This window comes from Rhinopithecus bieti, unplaced genomic scaffold, assembly GCF_001698545.2.
Source record: "Rhinopithecus bieti isolate Rb0 unplaced genomic scaffold, ASM169854v2 scaffold_7684, whole genome shotgun sequence".
Classification (NCBI taxonomy): Eukaryota; Metazoa; Chordata; class Mammalia; order Primates; family Cercopithecidae; genus Rhinopithecus; species Rhinopithecus bieti.
The window spans coordinates 3,788,047-3,802,845 of record NW_016806071.1 but is presented as its reverse complement, the minus strand read 5'-3'; the positions used below and the strand labels follow the sequence as shown (position 1 = coordinate 3,802,845).

General features: G+C 54.7%; 1 protein-coding gene across 5 annotated transcripts; it reads right to left on the bottom strand.

Annotated features, from left to right (window-relative positions):
* Window positions 1–141: 141 nt before the first annotated feature.
* On the bottom strand, window positions 142–13,753 carry CC2D1B (coiled-coil and C2 domain containing 1B). 5 transcript variants are annotated; one of them, XM_017874604.1, is made up of 25 exons: window positions 13,391–13,752; window positions 11,856–11,938; window positions 10,246–10,390; window positions 9,142–9,245; window positions 8,606–8,764; window positions 8,057–8,182; window positions 7,707–7,866; window positions 7,332–7,516; window positions 7,084–7,159; window positions 6,875–6,982; window positions 6,652–6,782; window positions 6,311–6,383; window positions 5,942–6,072; window positions 5,389–5,440; window positions 5,134–5,306; window positions 4,607–4,732; window positions 3,982–4,040; window positions 3,784–3,900; window positions 3,363–3,436; window positions 3,195–3,253; window positions 2,985–3,036; window positions 2,428–2,527; window positions 2,196–2,286; window positions 1,114–1,243; window positions 142–834 (listed from the first exon to the last, which is right to left on the bottom strand). In XM_017874604.1, the coding sequence occupies exons 2-24, from the start codon at window positions 11,919–11,921 to the stop codon at window positions 1,115–1,117; spliced, it is 2,496 nt and encodes an 831-aa protein (XP_017730093.1). In that variant the 5' UTR covers window positions 11,922–11,938; window positions 13,391–13,752; the 3' UTR covers window positions 142–834; window position 1,114. The 5 variants fall into 5 exon arrangements, 4 of the variants coding, with proteins under 4 accessions (XP_017730093.1, XP_017730092.1, XP_017730094.1 ...); XM_017874603.1 differs by having other exon boundaries at window positions 5,389–5,506; window positions 13,391–13,751; XR_001886109.1 differs by lacking the exon at window positions 2,985–3,036 and having other exon boundaries at window positions 5,389–5,506; window positions 13,391–13,753.
* Window positions 13,754–14,799: the final 1,046 nt, after the last annotated feature.

The following is a 14,799-nucleotide window of genomic DNA, read 5'->3' as shown; positions in this document are numbered from 1 at the left end:
TTTGTCACGTTACTGCTACCCTGGCTTTTAAAAAGTGACAGGGATCAGGACTTTTGTTTAGGACTTTGATGGATACTCTGTGGTTGAGTATGAAATCCCTACAATGAGTTAGAGTTAGTTTCCTAAATAAATAAACATGGCTACATAAAATTTTATATATATATTTTTTTTTCTTCCAGTTAACAGTCTTTTTTCTTGGGTGGGTGGACCAAACCCAAGATCCAGCCTTCCCCTTACTTCCCACCAAGTAGTACCAAAAACAACTTTCCTCCTCCACTAAGTCCTTACGGAATCAGGAAGGCTAGTGCAGCAGCTGTCAGGGATAAAGGCACAGGCAGAGCTGGGGTGACGGAGTTGTCTGGGACAGGCTACCACTGGCCCACTGGAGTCACGGAACCCTGACCCCACCCTCAGCAGGGGAGGTTCCCGATCACCCTCAAGTTCTCCCATCCCATAGTTATCTTTTAAAGGCACATCTAGAAGTGGTACAACTGGAGGCAGGTATAAGCTATACACAGTTGCCACGCAGGGGTTAAGGGGCTGCAGGACTCCATGGCACAGAGGAATGAAGGTGTCCTTGCCCTCATCCAGACTGGGGGCAGGGGGAGACAGCAGGGAGATGGGCTCCTGGAACTCAGCCTGTTTCTGTAGAGGCCCCGGAGGGGCCAACAGGAAAGACCAGGGTTGTGGTCAGTAGTGCACGTGCTTAACAGGTCTTTGGTGCTTGGGTAGCAGCATCTCTCTTATGTACAAAGGCTTCTGAAGCCAGCAAAGCTGGGAAAGTCAACTTCTGCACAGTCGCGGCCTGACTCCTCTCCTGGTGCTGGCCATCGGCTACACGGGTGCAAAGCACAAGAAGTCAGTCTAAACTGCAGTGAAAACACAAAGATTTTAGAAAGGGTTTCCTGAAGATAGTTAAACCCTGGAAGGTTACCTTCTCTCCCCAGTTCTACTGAGGAACATCAGAAACTCAGCCCATAAGCCCTACCCAACAGTTTGGCCTCTTGGACTTTCTCATAGATGAGAAGCTCCTAGGTTTTCTCTCCAGATATGAGTTGAATAGTTAAGTAAAAGAAGGAGGCAAAAGTTCTAAAGGCCCAGAGAACTGCCCACCTCACAAGCCCCTGGGCTCCAGAACCAGCCAGTTCTCCGTGACAATCTGCACATCCTGGCCACTCAGAGGCTCCCGCAGCCTCACCTTCACCTCCAGCTTCCCCCCGGTGGGCTTCCTTCCATCCAGGACCTGTGAGGACCACAGAGGGAGATGGTAACTAAGGGGACAGAGATGGGGAACAGGCAGGTCCCTACATTCCCAGGAAAGAAGTGAGAGGAGCTAAGATGTCCTGTGGCATGAACACAGGAGTCTCCATTCATGACAACCCTACCCTCCCAGTATTTGGAGGAGGAAATGGTGGTGGTTTTAGGTGAGTCTTACTTAAAAAGTAACAAATAAATCTAGACAAGCATGCTAGAGCTCTGTTCATTTTCTCCTCAATCCCCACGGCAACTTCTGGAAGAAACATTGGTTGAAGAAGCACCCTTCCACTGACCTAAATCCTCACTTCACAGATGGCCAAGACAGAGAAGCAGATGCCTCTATGTGGCAGAGTGGGCACTGGAACCCCACGCCCAGGGTTTCTTCCCATCCACCACACTACTCCCTCTTCTGGGCAGAAGATGGGGCAGTCAGGGTACAAAGCAGTACAACAGGCCCAAGAAGTCCAGTCACCCTCAGTGGCTCCAATAGAGACCAGGGCCCACTTAAGAACAACTTCCCCAGGCAGGCAGTAGGAGCAGGTGTGCTGCAGTGGGAAGAGCCTCGGCCTACACAGGTTATCAGTAAGGAGCTGGTGATGGCTCTGCCAAGACACACCATATGAGCTTACAGAACCCCCTTTCCTCTTGGACCTGAGTTTCCTCATTTGTCAGAGGCAAGGTCATATAGTCCTTGCCTGTGGAATCCACTGAGTTCATGGAAACAAGGAGGCTGCCTTCTGCTGGGTCCCTCTATGAGATTTCTCAGACCTTCTGAACCTCTCCATCTGTGAAATGAGGATTCCACCTACTCTAAGCACACTTGTGGAGAATTTCAAATTAAGTAATGAGCACGAAAACCTACAACAAGGTGTGGTGTTCAGTGCATACTGGCTCTTGTCGTACCAACCCCTTTGGCTTGCCCACACCCCAGTCCCTACCTCCACAATTTCTCTGATCTCACACTCATTCTCCAGCCGCTCCAGTTTCAGGTGTGCTGTGCCAACCAGTTTGTCGCTTCTGAAGAAGGACCTGGGGAGCCAAGAGGCAGCAGAGGATTGGACTGGGCAGGGAAGGCAGGAATGTGCTGGCTGAGCTCACGCAGGGGCAGCAGTGACAAACGCCTTTCCCCCCTCCCAGCCTGCGAGGCAGCGTGACTGATGGGAGCCTCACCCTTTGTGGAAAACTTCAAACTTGATGCCTTTGCTCTGGATCACCCTCTTGAAGCCCCGGTGGTTTCGGTTGATGTTTAGTTTGAAGAGTTGATCAAATTCTGGCAAAGGGGGAGAAAACAAGGAGGGGCTTGGCGCTCGTGATTTCCTGAGGAAGTGGAAATGGAAGCCCAGGGCTGGCGGCCTTCCCCCGATCTCTCCACCTGCATTTTGGGGTGACTGCCTCCAAAGGGTGGTAGAGCATCGAGGTCCTGGCCTTGGAATTGAGTTTTGTACTCTTTTAGACATAGATTGTAACAAAGTAGGAAAGACTTGGAACTGGGATACAGAATTCCCGGGTTCATATCCCATTTCTACCACTTCCTTGCCATGAGGCCCCAGGCAAGTTCCTGTACCTCTGCGTGTTTCTCCAACTACAGAAGAGGCATGTTAACAGCACCTTTATCTCCCAAGTGGGGTGGATCGAGCAAGGGCATAGATGGGAACCCACTCTGGAAACACCAGTGCTGCCCACACTCTCTGAGAGAGAGGAGACAGAGGCCCACATGCGGCCCTCACCTGGGGAATTTGTGTTCTTCACCACAGCTGTTTTGCTTTTTTGAGCTTGGTCCTAAGCAGTGAGGAGGGAGAAGTCAGGACAGCGCATAAACACAGAGGCACACAGGGCAGGCACTGCAGCCAGGCCTCCCAGGGATGGGAAGAAAGTGAGCACAGGGTCCTGGAATGCAAGGCGGGTTTCAGAGGATCCTACTTCTACCTGAAGCTCACCGAGTTAGGATAGTGAAACTCAAACCGCACAAAAGCATCCAGGTCATCCGGAGTCACCCCTGGGAAGGAGAAAAGGGAGTCAAGTCAGAGGGAGTGGCCAGGATCCTAGCACTTGGGGTGGAGTGTCCAGGCAAGAGCCTCCTGGAGTAGGGGCGGCCCTAGGGTTACCTGGAGGGGCTGGGAGGTTCATTCCCCGGACAATGATCAGATGCATTTCTGTGCTGTTGAGTTCGGAGAAGATCCTAGAGCCAAGAGGGAAGGAGAAAATGCTCAAAGTGAAAGACAGTGGTGGAACAAGGTCCCTTCTTCCAGGGCCTGTATGCTCAGCTGGGTGGTGACAGGAGGGAGGGAAAGCAGAGCTGGTATGCAGACCTTGGTCACTGACTTCTGGTCCAGAGCTCTTTCCACAGCACCCAGACAGCTGTGCGCTCTTCACTGGCATGCATCCTGTCCTACTCCTCAGCAGCCCCAGTGCCCACAGCGGGGCCAGGCTTGGCAAGCCTCACTAAAGGGGTAGAAGTCTCTGGCCTGGGCTCCCAGCCTCCTGCTCCTCCCTGCCTGGAGCCCCTGTTTCCCTAGGCCTTGGTACCTCACAGTCTGGAATGTCTTCAACTCAAAGTGGTGGCTGGGAGGGTCGAGGCCCTGAGCCTGGGCCAGCTGCAGGATCTCCAGCTGTTTCCTGCGGTCCTGAGCAAGCTTCTCAAATCTGACAGGGATGGGTACGTCAGCATGACGATGGATTTTCTGCTCCCCACCCCAGGAGCCCAGCCCCAGCCCTTGCACTTACCGGGTGGTCTCAGCCACGTTGCCCTGGTGCATGAACTGCTTGGAGAACAGCAGGCACTTCTGAAAATAGAGGCCCAGAGTGACTCCCGAGCCCAGAGCAGGACCTGCCTCGGTTGGCATTCAAGGGTAGACTTCTCAAAGCTTCAACCTTCCTCTGTAGCCTAACCTCTCTCCTCCCATAACACAACCCCAAGGGCACTACTCCCAAGTCCCATCAGGTTTCTCTGCCTACACTTTTGCCATTTTCTCTTCGGAGGTCAGCCATTCCCCAAATTAGCAACTCCTTCCATCAAAACCTAATTCAAACATCCCCTCAGAAGGCAGCCTTTCCAGAACAGGTGGCAGTTCAGATAGATACATACATAAACATACACGCACATCACAATGTTCTTTCCCTCTTCTCTATTATTTGAACTCTGTACCACCCTGAAAGAGGGGTATTATCACCCCATCTCACAGATGAGGAAAATGTAGTTCAGAAAGGGAAGTGCCTTGCCCAAGTCACACAGCAAGTAAGTGGAAGAGCTAAGAATTTGAGTCCAGGGCCGTGTGATCTGAGCTCCAGGCCTTCTTCCATGGGGAGGCTGTGGGGCCAGAGGGGAGGAACAGATGAGGGGCCTACTGACCTCTTGTTGCTCCAGAAGCATTTTTTGCAGCTGGGCATACACCTCCTCCACCTTCTGGGAGAGTCGCAGGTCCTCGTGGTGGATGAGGATGAAGTCACCCTCCTCATCCGTCAAGGGCGAAGGCACCTACCCAGGTCACAAGGCCCCTCGGGCCCCAAAAGTCAGATTACTCCTCTACCAAGTCCAACAAAGGCAGGAACCCAAACTAAACAATTCCTCAGTTTCTACTAAAGTCCACTGATGACAACTCATCGCCTCCCATTCTATCCCAAGATAACACTCTTGCCTCCCATGGCCTGGCCCAGCCTTGTCATCTCTGACCACGGGCAGCCCACCTTCCCTTCTCCTGGTTTCCTTTGGGGCCGTGAGGTAGAGGGGTATAAGGAAAAGGCTCTTTTTCCCAGCTGTCATCATGTCCTGTCCAAACCCCACCTCATCCCAGAAGCTGCCCTCGTTCACAGCCTGTCAAGCCTGCCAGTCACCTTCTCTGCCTGAGAAGTCCTGGTGGTTAACCAGGTGGGACTCACCTTGGACAGATCAACAGGTCTGCCAGCTCGGGCCTGGATGATCTGAGCCTCAAGACGTTTGGCCACCCGCAGATGGGCTTTGGCCTGCTCCAGGTCCTGGCTGCGCTTGGCCTGCAGGGCTGCCCGCTGGTACTGCAGTTTCCGTGCCTCCAGGAGTGCCAGCTGCTCCCGCACTGAAGCGAGAAGGCCACTGGTTAGGGCCACACCTGCCCTCCCTAGGCCCTCAGTTCTTCACCCTGCTTGTCCCCAACTCACCAGACGGACTAGGTGACTCCTTAGAACTTGAGGCCTTGGGCTCAGGCAGGGGCTGAAATGAAGGGACCGTGGGCCGTGCAGGTTTCTTGGCCACTGGGGCCTGTGCTGGGGGCTCACCCTGCAGGTGCCCAGGAGGCTGTTAGGAGGCGATCTGTTCCCCAGCATGGCCAAGGTGGCTCCCAGACTTGCTTGGGCTATCTTCCTAATGCTGTACTAAATCACTGTGTGACCTGAGATGGGTGGCTTCTCTTCCTGGGCCCTAAAAGATCTGAGATCTAGAAGCAGCCTCAGAAGCTCTCACATCTAACCTCCCCAACAGGAGACAGACTGCAGGATAATGGGGATACAGCCGGAGCTCTGGGTTCAGAAAGACCTTGGTCTGAATCCTAGCTCTGCTATTTCCTAGCTGGGTGTCCTTGGACAAGGTTTTTCTCTGTACAGTGCAGAAAAGAATATGTACCTTACTGGGCTTGTTAGTATGGACGATAGGGTCTGGGTTTACCCCTCACCTGCTATTCTCCCCACCAGCCCAAAGTCGGTCCCTCAGCCAAACCTCGTCCTCCTCTTCATCAGCTGGGCCTGTATCCTCTGCGGAGGCCAGTTTCTCTGCAGCTGCCAATGTCGCTGCCACTGAGTCCTCTTCAACACCCATAGTGGGCTCCAGGCCAGGGATGGGGGGAAATCCTGTGGGAAAGAGACAGCATGGGAGGGGCAGGGAGCAGCCTCAGAGAAGCACAGAGCTACCCAGGGCCCTGCCTGGGGCATGGCTCTGCTGGGCATGGCTCTGCTGGGCATGGCTGGGATGGATGGCTCCACAGTGGGAAGGCAGAGACATGAGAAGTCATCCCCACTGGCTGTCCCCCATTCCCTTCTTGCCCAGGGACCACCTCCTCACAGAGCCCCTAGGCCATGCCCCACTCACCTGGAGGAACAGGCAACTCAGCAAAGTTGACTTTCCGTCCTGCTCGGTGTGCTCGAATAGCATCTTGATATTGCTGCAAGGGAAGGAAGGGAGGGGCCTGTGGTTGGCAGCAGCCCATAGGCCCCCTGCCCAACATGACACACAGTGGGGCAAGGAGAGGGAGACTGGTGGGAAGACAGCAGCCCTGGGAGAAAAAAAGATCCTTGAGGCAACAAAAGCCCCAGAGAGACAAAGAGATGAAGGTTCAGAAAAGACGAAGACTAGCCGGGGGACCAGGGAGACAGAGCACCCAGCCAGGGAAGAGGCCAGCACAGGCAGGGGCTGCACAGCCGCGGGCCCACCTTGGCAATGCGCTCATGCATCCGAGCCTTGCGCTCGTCCCCACCACTCCGGGCCTGGATGCCTGCCTCGCGGTACTTGTTCAGCCTTTGCTGCAGGGCATCCAGCACCATCTGTGACTCTGTAGGGGCCACTTGAAGGAAAGAAGGAAGAAGTGGGCATCAGCTCAGCCTGCCCCCCAATGCCTGCAGGTCCCCACACCACAGTCCCACCATCCTGCCCTACCTGGGGTTGCTGGGATGTCAGGGGCCATCACTGGCTGCACTCGCTCCACAGCTGGGGGAATGACTGAGGGTGCTGTGGGAGCCTGAGAAGGCTGCCGGGGCTTCAGATCTAGGGGACCCAGAGTAGATGTGTAGGTGGGAAGGCCTGGTCAGCCCCAGGCCTGCTACTCCTCCCCAACCCTACCCCAGCCTGAGCAGATACATACTGACCCTCAGGTGCCGGGGGCATGGCACTCAGATCCACGGGCTGCCCCTTCTCCAGGGCCTCCAGGACAGCACCGAATCTCTGCAGAAGTTGGAAAAGCAGGTGTGGGTGAAAGCGGGGGGACCCCAAGAGCCTGGGCTGAAACAACCCCCACTCAGGCCAATCTCACTCAATCTCGGTCTAGCTCCCTTTTTGAGCCTCAGTTTCCCCCATCTATAAAATGAGGGTGGGTGGCCTGAGCCAGATGCCATACCTTCCCAATCTTCATGAGCTCTCGCGCACGGTCTAGCTCGCCAGCCCGCTTGGCACTGAGGGCAGCCACTTTGTATTCTCTCTGTCGGGATGACAGCAGGGCCCGTGGGTCTGGGTCTGGGTCTGAGTCTGAAATGGGCTGGGCAGAAACGCCAGGGAGGCTGGTCTCAGGTTGGGAGGGGTTGTCTATAAGGAAGCAAACAGTCCCCAGAGAGCACATGAGGGTCACAGAAGAAGGTGCCCATGGACCTCACTGGCCTGAAGATGTCCTGGGGAGGATGTGACCAATGGTAATGAACAGTGGTGGCAGGTTGGGGAGACAGGCTGTGGGCTATGACCCCAGGAACTAGACCAGGATTTGGGCATCTGCAGATACCTGACTTCAAGGCAGGGGGAGCTGGAGGGTCTGCCTCAGGGGTCCTGTTGGCTGGTTCCTGGGGGGCCAGGGGCCGCTTTCCTAAGGCCACTGGAGGTGGGATCTCATCCTCATCGATCTTTCTGCCTCTCCTCACAGCGGCCAGCTGCGACTCCAAGGTCTGAGGGAGAGAACTGGTCCAGAAACCCAGCCAGCCATCTCAGCCCAGACCCTGCTCCAAGACAGGCCAGGGGTGGCTCCCCAACCCCCGAAGTCTGGTGGGGTGACCTCCCCTCCACTGGTGCAATCTCCACCAGCCGCCTTCCATGCAGCCCCCTCCCCTGCCCTGTTCCCAGCCTAGCCCAACTCACCTTCAGGCCGCGCTCGCAGCGCCTGGCTTTGGCTGCTTCGCCTGCCTCCTTGGCGCTGGCTGCAGCCTCTCGGTAGTTGCGAATCCGTTCCTCCAGCAAAGCGTGTAGCCCGTGAGATGCTCTGGCCTATGAACAATTTGGTTAAGGGCCTGGCCACTCCAGGGCCTGCTAGGCCTACCATTCTCCCTCTGCGGAAGCTGCCCCAGAAGATGGAGCTCTGGGACTCCAGGAGAAAGAAGAGCCTAAAAACCTTAAGGCAGGAAGCAAAGGCTCACTGGAGAGGCCAGAGGCCATGGCAGAGGCAAATACAGAGCCCCAGTTGGTGGAAGCCAGGAAATGGCTCCCGGGGGTGGTCTGGGAGAACAGAGAGGCTTTTGAGGCTGGCAGCCACGGAGGAGTTTCTTGTGCTCAGTTTCTGCTTGGGACAGCTGTTGGAGGAGGGTCCTGGAAAGGGTGACTGCAGCCTTACCGTGCAGGCCAGGCCACACACGTGTTATGTCTGGGCACACAGGAGCATCAGAGGCACAGGGGCCCTCCTCCAGAACCCACCTGAGCTGCCGGGGCTGACGCTGTCAGGACGGCTGTCTGCACTGGAGGTTCAGTGTCTTCTAGGTCCTTCTCCTCCTCAGAGCCGCCTAGGCCAGCTGCCTCATTACCATCCAGGGGCTCAGTCTCCTCGTCCACACCTAAGACCTCCTGCAGCTCCGTCTAGGGAGACAAAACACAGCCCAGGAGCTTGGGGGCCTCAAGACCATACCCACGACATGACCTGAGAGTAAAGGACCCTCTCTCCCAGCAATATTCCCTAACGTCAGTCACTGTGCCTCAGTCCCCTTCACCAAAACATTTCTTTAATCTGACCAAGGATAGCCTCGAAAAAAGTAATTACTCCAAATCTGAGAATTCCCAACCGCAGAGCTTAGACCAGAAGTCAGAGACACACCACCCATTGTACAGCCAGGAGGGGCAAGCACTCACTCAGAGTCAGAGACCAGAGGGGCACCCCCAGCCTCTCTCCACTGCCCTCTCCTCCACCAGGCCCAAGCTTGCCTCAGAGCCCTGGGATACCAGCCTGGCAGACACACCAGCAGCTCTGCATCTTCCTCCAGCCCTTCCTCCTCCTCCTCCTCCTCCACATCCTGCATACAGTCTGCTGCCAACTTCTCAATGTGGGCTATGGGTAGGGGGGCTGGGGGAAGAAGGTCACAGCAGGTCAGCACAGCACAGATAAGGTCGGGGATGAGTAAAGGAGGGGCTTGGTAGATCCACCCAGACAGAAATCCCCCTTTCCTCCCACGGCAGAGGCCCACCTGGAAAACTGCTCTTCCTTTAAGACCTAGTTCAAAAGACCCTCAACAGGGAAACCCTCCTCGGCCCCCCACCAAGCAACAAGCTGCTCCTTTCTCTGCACCTCCGCCTACAGTAGCCTGACATAGACATGACCATCCACTCTCTCCAACCTCCAACCACACCTTTCACATCTATAAAGATTTTCAAAGTCCAATTGAGCTTCACAACAAATCTGCAAGATGGATAATATCCCCTTTTCATATATTGAATAAACTGAGAAACTTCCAACATTAATTTTTATATCACTGCAATCCTAGTAAGTGGCAGAGCTAGGATTCAAACCTAGGCTTGTGCCACCCCAAGGCAGGAGCGGCGAGCCCCTTCCTAGGTCCTCCCATTATCCTCAGCTCAGGGACACACAGGATGGTGGGGATGGGTGGGGGAATTCTCTGAGGGTTCCTGGTGAAAAGAGAGGAAGATTGAGACCCCCTGATCCTCCCAGGCCTAAAGTCTCTGTTCTCATCTGGGCTGTGGAGGGAGATTCCACTTAACTCACTGGACACAATTTCTATGTACTACCTATGTACCCAGTTCAGTCTGTGCTAACTGGGCCCCTACGCTACACCAGTACCGTGGCTAGGGCTAAGGATGGGGACCTGAGTCAGTCTGAGAAACACATTTGTCCACAACGGGGAGGGGCCAGCCCAGGCCATGACACAAGGTGGGGAAGCAGGGTGAGGCCGCCTCTTGGAGGGAGTGCTGCAGAAGGTACATGGGTATTGGAAGGACCAGGGGATCTGGCTGGCTCCCTCCAGCTGCAAGGGAACCCCTCTACCATCTTGTCCCAGCCTGTGCCCATCTTGTCCCAGCACCAAGCCCAGCCCTGTGTCCAAACTCACCCTGCCCCTTGGGTGCTGGCTTCTTGCCTGTAGTTTGTGCTTCCCCTGTGAGAGCCAGCAGCTCAGCCTCCAGGTCCTCATCATCTTCAGCCTCATCTATGCCCAGCAGCATGTCCTCAGGGCCAAACTCCATAAACAGCCCCATCTGAGAGCAGAGCAGGACTCTCAGGAACCACACAACAAGGAGGGTAGAGCCCAGCTCCAGAGCCAGACTTGGGACTCTCCATGTCCCCATCAGTGGCTCCTTCAGCCTGTGAGGCCCAATGTGCAGAAAGAAACTGAGGCCTGCAACATTACTCATTGAGACACCTTCCTAGGGACTCAATAAAAAACCCAGCAAGGCCACACTGAAACTGAGATAGTCTTGTGAGAGAGTCAGAACTTAAAACACATTACCATTATTGCGACTAACAGCAATAGCTGCCATGCACTGTTCTTAGTGTTCTATGTGATTATCTTAACTATCTCAAGTAATTCTCACAATTCTGAGAAGGTCCTATTTTTTAAAACTCTGGTAAAACACATACAATATGAAATTTAACATCTTAACCACTGTTAAGGGTGAGTTCAATGGCATAAGGACATTCACATTATCCTGCTACCATCGCCATCATCCATCCACAGAACTCTTTTCATATTGTAAAACAAACTTTCTACCCATTAAACATTAACCCCTCTTCCTCCCCTCCTTCCAGCCTCTGGTAAGCACCAGAGGCTGTTTCCATGAATCTGACTACTCTAGGTAGAGGTACATCCTTTTATTTTTTCCTGAGACAGAGTCTGGCTGTTGCCCAGGCTAGAGTGCAGCGGTGCTATCTTGGCTCACTGCAACCTCTGCCTCCCGGGTTTAAGCGATTCTCCTGCCTCAGCCTCCCAAGTAGCTGGGACTACAGGCACACGCCACCACACCCAGCTAATTTTTGTATTTTTAGTAGAGATGGGGTTTCACTATGTTAGCCAGGCTGGTCTCAAACTCCTGACCTCAGGTGATCCACCCGCCTCGGCCTCCCAAAGTGCTGGGATTACAGGCGTGAGCCACGGTGCCCAGCCCACATTCTGTGTTTATCCCAATGTTCAGATGAAACTGAGTCTTGTGAGACAGTCAGAATTTAAAACAAGCTCTTTGCGACTTCAGTCTATGCCCTTTACCCCCTCCTTTCTTACCTTTTTAAAGACAGTAAAAATAGACCAAGAAGTCTCAAGACGTAGGCCCAGAAGAAATAAAGGAAGAAAACTGGTGAGGAAACGCCCCTGTTCTTCCACTTGGAGCGCAGCCATCTATTCCTAGGCAGTGAAGTCCTCCCACTGACTACAGCCCTCACACCCCGGCATCCCTGGCTAACAAGCAAAGTTGTGACCCTATCTGAGGAACCCATGAGAGCACTGCCGTCCCATCAGAACATCCTAAACTTTGGTGATTCCTGAACCCTCTCCCCACTTGTGTGTGGCAGGGACTAATAGGAGGGTGCCTAAGGGCTCTGCCACCTCCAGGAGACACTGCTCCAAGTCTCTGAACTAATGGGGGAACTACATGTGATCCAGTTTGCCTAAGCTGTCTAGGGACTCCCATCCCCAAACCGACCCAGTAGCCAGAAGGCTAAGTTCCATACCTGCTTGGCAGCGGCCACCCCTTGGCCTCTGGCCTGAGGGCCCTTCCGAGGTCTTGGCCCTGGCATTGTGGCAGCCTAGATACCTATGGAAGAGTTACAGAGATTTAGGCTGGAGTAGCCTATAAGCCCCGCCCCCAACAGTGCTACCTGTGGTAAGGTGTGGATAGTAAACTCCTAAAGAAGGCAATGCTGAACACCAAAGGATGTTACCTTTAATTAAAGCACTGAAGCAGCACAGGCCATGGGAGGGATGGGGATCACCTGTCAATGGGTTTACCGGGGAGTGTTCTGAACAGACTCAAATTTAAAAAGCACATTCAGGGAAGTACTCTAGGTTCAGGGTGGGTGGAAGGCTGGGTAGAATTCAAAAAGGCTCTAAAGCTGTGCTTATGGAAGCCACAGCTGGCTATTTAATTTTAAATTGCAATGAAATAAAATGAAATAAAGCTAAAAATCCAGTCCATCAGCCACAACAGACACATTCCAAGTGCTTAACAGCCATATGCGGCAAGGGGCTATGACCAGACAGCACACACACACAACATTTTCATCAACCAAGGATACTTTATCAAAGTTCCATCTCACAGCTGTGCTCTGGAGAAAGCTGTCTCAGCATTCTGATTCCCATAAAGATCTCACAGTCACTCACAGGACCTCCTGTGTCAGACCTTGTGACGGGCACTGGGAGCGCAGAAATGAATCTAAGACGGTCTCAGCCCTCAAGGACCATGTATATGGTGGAGGTGGACTACACGGGGTTGCCCCAGGGGCTATGGGTGCCCTGAGGAGACCTCTTCTTCAGCACTGGGAGAAAAGCCGCCTCCTTTGAGGCGGTGACGCCTGGGCTGAGTCACGCAAATAACTTGGGAGAAAGAGGTGAATAGGATTCCTAGCCGAGGGAACACCTGATGGCTCTGAAGTGGGGAGCAGCTTGGCTCGTACAAGGGAACCTGAGGCCTGGTATGACTGGGGCATAAGCGGTGAGGCCTGAATGCACAAGCCGAGATGGAAGCGGCACAACATGAAAACCTCTAAGCCGAAAAGTGTTTGGGCACTATTCTGAGGGCGCTGGGAAAGAAGTGGCAGGATCAGATCGGTGTTTCAGAAACCCCACTCTGGCGGCAAAGGGTAGGTGCACAGGAGGTAGGGGGAGAAGGCAGGAAGCCGGCGCATCTCGCCACAGCCCAGGCAGGGAGACCAGCTGACGGGCGTGGAGGCGGCGGGGAGCGGGCGGAGGAGCTGGCTGGCGCTCCGGGAGACTCTCAGTGTCAGATTTCGGGACTTAGGTGAGAGGCAGGGCCCCGGGAGTGACCCTGGCTCAGGTGAAAGCGAGGCCAGTCAGACACTCCAAGGCTGCGGCCCCGATGACAGAGCCAGGCCTCAGGAGAGATGGGCAACGGAGTCCGTAGGGGGAGGCGACACGGGACCCCCACTCCAGCGCTGCGGGACGCGCCGCCCTGCCCCGCCCGCGCCGCCTCCATCTCCCCCGCAGTCCCCCAGAGCTCCCCACGCCGAAGGGCGGGGACACGGCATACCTCGCGGTGAATCCAAGCCAAACCCCGGCCTTCTCCCACCCGGCACCGCCCTGCGCTCCCGCGGGCCCTCGGCCGCAGCGGTAGCGACAGGAAGCGCCTGCCGGGGAGGCGGCTCGCGCGCAACACGTGACCCCACTGGCCGACGGCCGGCAGTGCGCATGTGCACGGCCCCCGCGGGCTCCGACAGGTGACACCAGGGCGGGGTTCGCAGTGCGCAGGCGCGTTCGGGCAGGTAGCGCGGGACGAGAGCTCTGGGCGATTCCGCCGGGGCGTCCACCGGCGGCTCAAATGAGGTCGCGGCGCCCAGCCCTCGCCCACTTGCAGCCTCTCCGCCGAGCCTCCTCCCTCAGGCAGCCCGAGGCGCTGGGCGCTCGCTCGCTGGACCCACCCCACCTCGAGCCCTGGCCCCGCCCCACCGAGCAAGAGGGCGGGGCCTACCCACGCTCCGCCCTGGAAGCGAGACAGGGGCGGGGCTCGCCTGCTTGTCCATGTCCTTTAAGCCTGGGGAAATGGAAATGGGGCCCACCATATTTTTCTTAATAATTCAGCACCTGAAAGTATCATTTTCCGGTCCGTTGAAAACTTCAGACAGGCAGAGCTCGCTGCACATCTTAAATAATTCAGAGAGTCTAACACTAAGTTCTCACTCGCGTACCCTGCTGTGCAATCAAATGGCATAAGGAGAGAAATGGAGTGTGCCCCTTTTCTGCCAAGCTTGTGTCAGTCACTTACCATAATGGAGCTTATACCAGTTCTCTATCCTGCAAGATGTACATCATGTCTAGAAGAAACGGAGGCTCAGAATTATTTGCCCAGGGAAATACAAAACCAACCTCTTTAACATCAGTAAATATGCTCTAGTCTAGTTTTCTAAGGAATGCAGGTTTCTCCCTGTGGCTTGCAGAGTCCAGTTAACAAGAGATTGAGCTTAGGAGTCCGAGACCAGCCTGGGCAACATGGTGAAACCCTGTCTCTACAAAAAATTACAAATATTAGCCGGGTGTGGTGGTGCGTGCCTGCAGTCCTACCTACTGGAGAGGCTGAGGCAGAAGAATCGCTTTAGCCCCGGAGGTCCAAGCTGCAATGAGCTGTCAACTGCACTCCAATCCGGGTGACAGAGTGAGACCCTGTCTCAAACTAAAACAAAAAAACCGAGAGAGGAGTAATGGGGAAGTGGCCAGATTCCCATCTAAAGTAACCACTTCGATTTTTGGAGGAAAGAGAAGGGCTTAAAAGGAAAATGTGATATGGGAAGCATGCAAGAATTGTACAGAGTACAACGTCTGTGTGTCTTGTTCTGGTGGCTATCTTGGGTCCCAGCCTACCTGGAGTGTGGGCTGTTCTCATCTCCACAATGGCCCCGCTGTTGACTAGCCTCCTTGAAGTAATCTTTGGAATTTTGCAGCTGT

What these genes read in the sequence shown, in the direction of transcription:
- CC2D1B (XM_017874603.1), bottom strand. Translation starts at nt 11,921, where the DNA reads ATGCCAGGGCCAAGACCTCGGAAGGGCCCTCAGGCCAGAGGCCAAGGG. An exon ending in AGGAAGATGCAGAGCTGCTG is followed by an intron (nt 8,765 to 9,141) that starts GTGTGTCTGCCA and finishes TTGTCTCCCTAG; the next exon opens with ACGGAGCTGCAGGAGGTCTT. An exon ending in GGAGTCACCTAGTCCGTCTG is followed by an intron (nt 5,307 to 5,388) that starts GTGAGTTGGGGA and finishes TTCTCGCTTCAG; the next exon opens with TGCGGGAGCAGCTGGCACTC.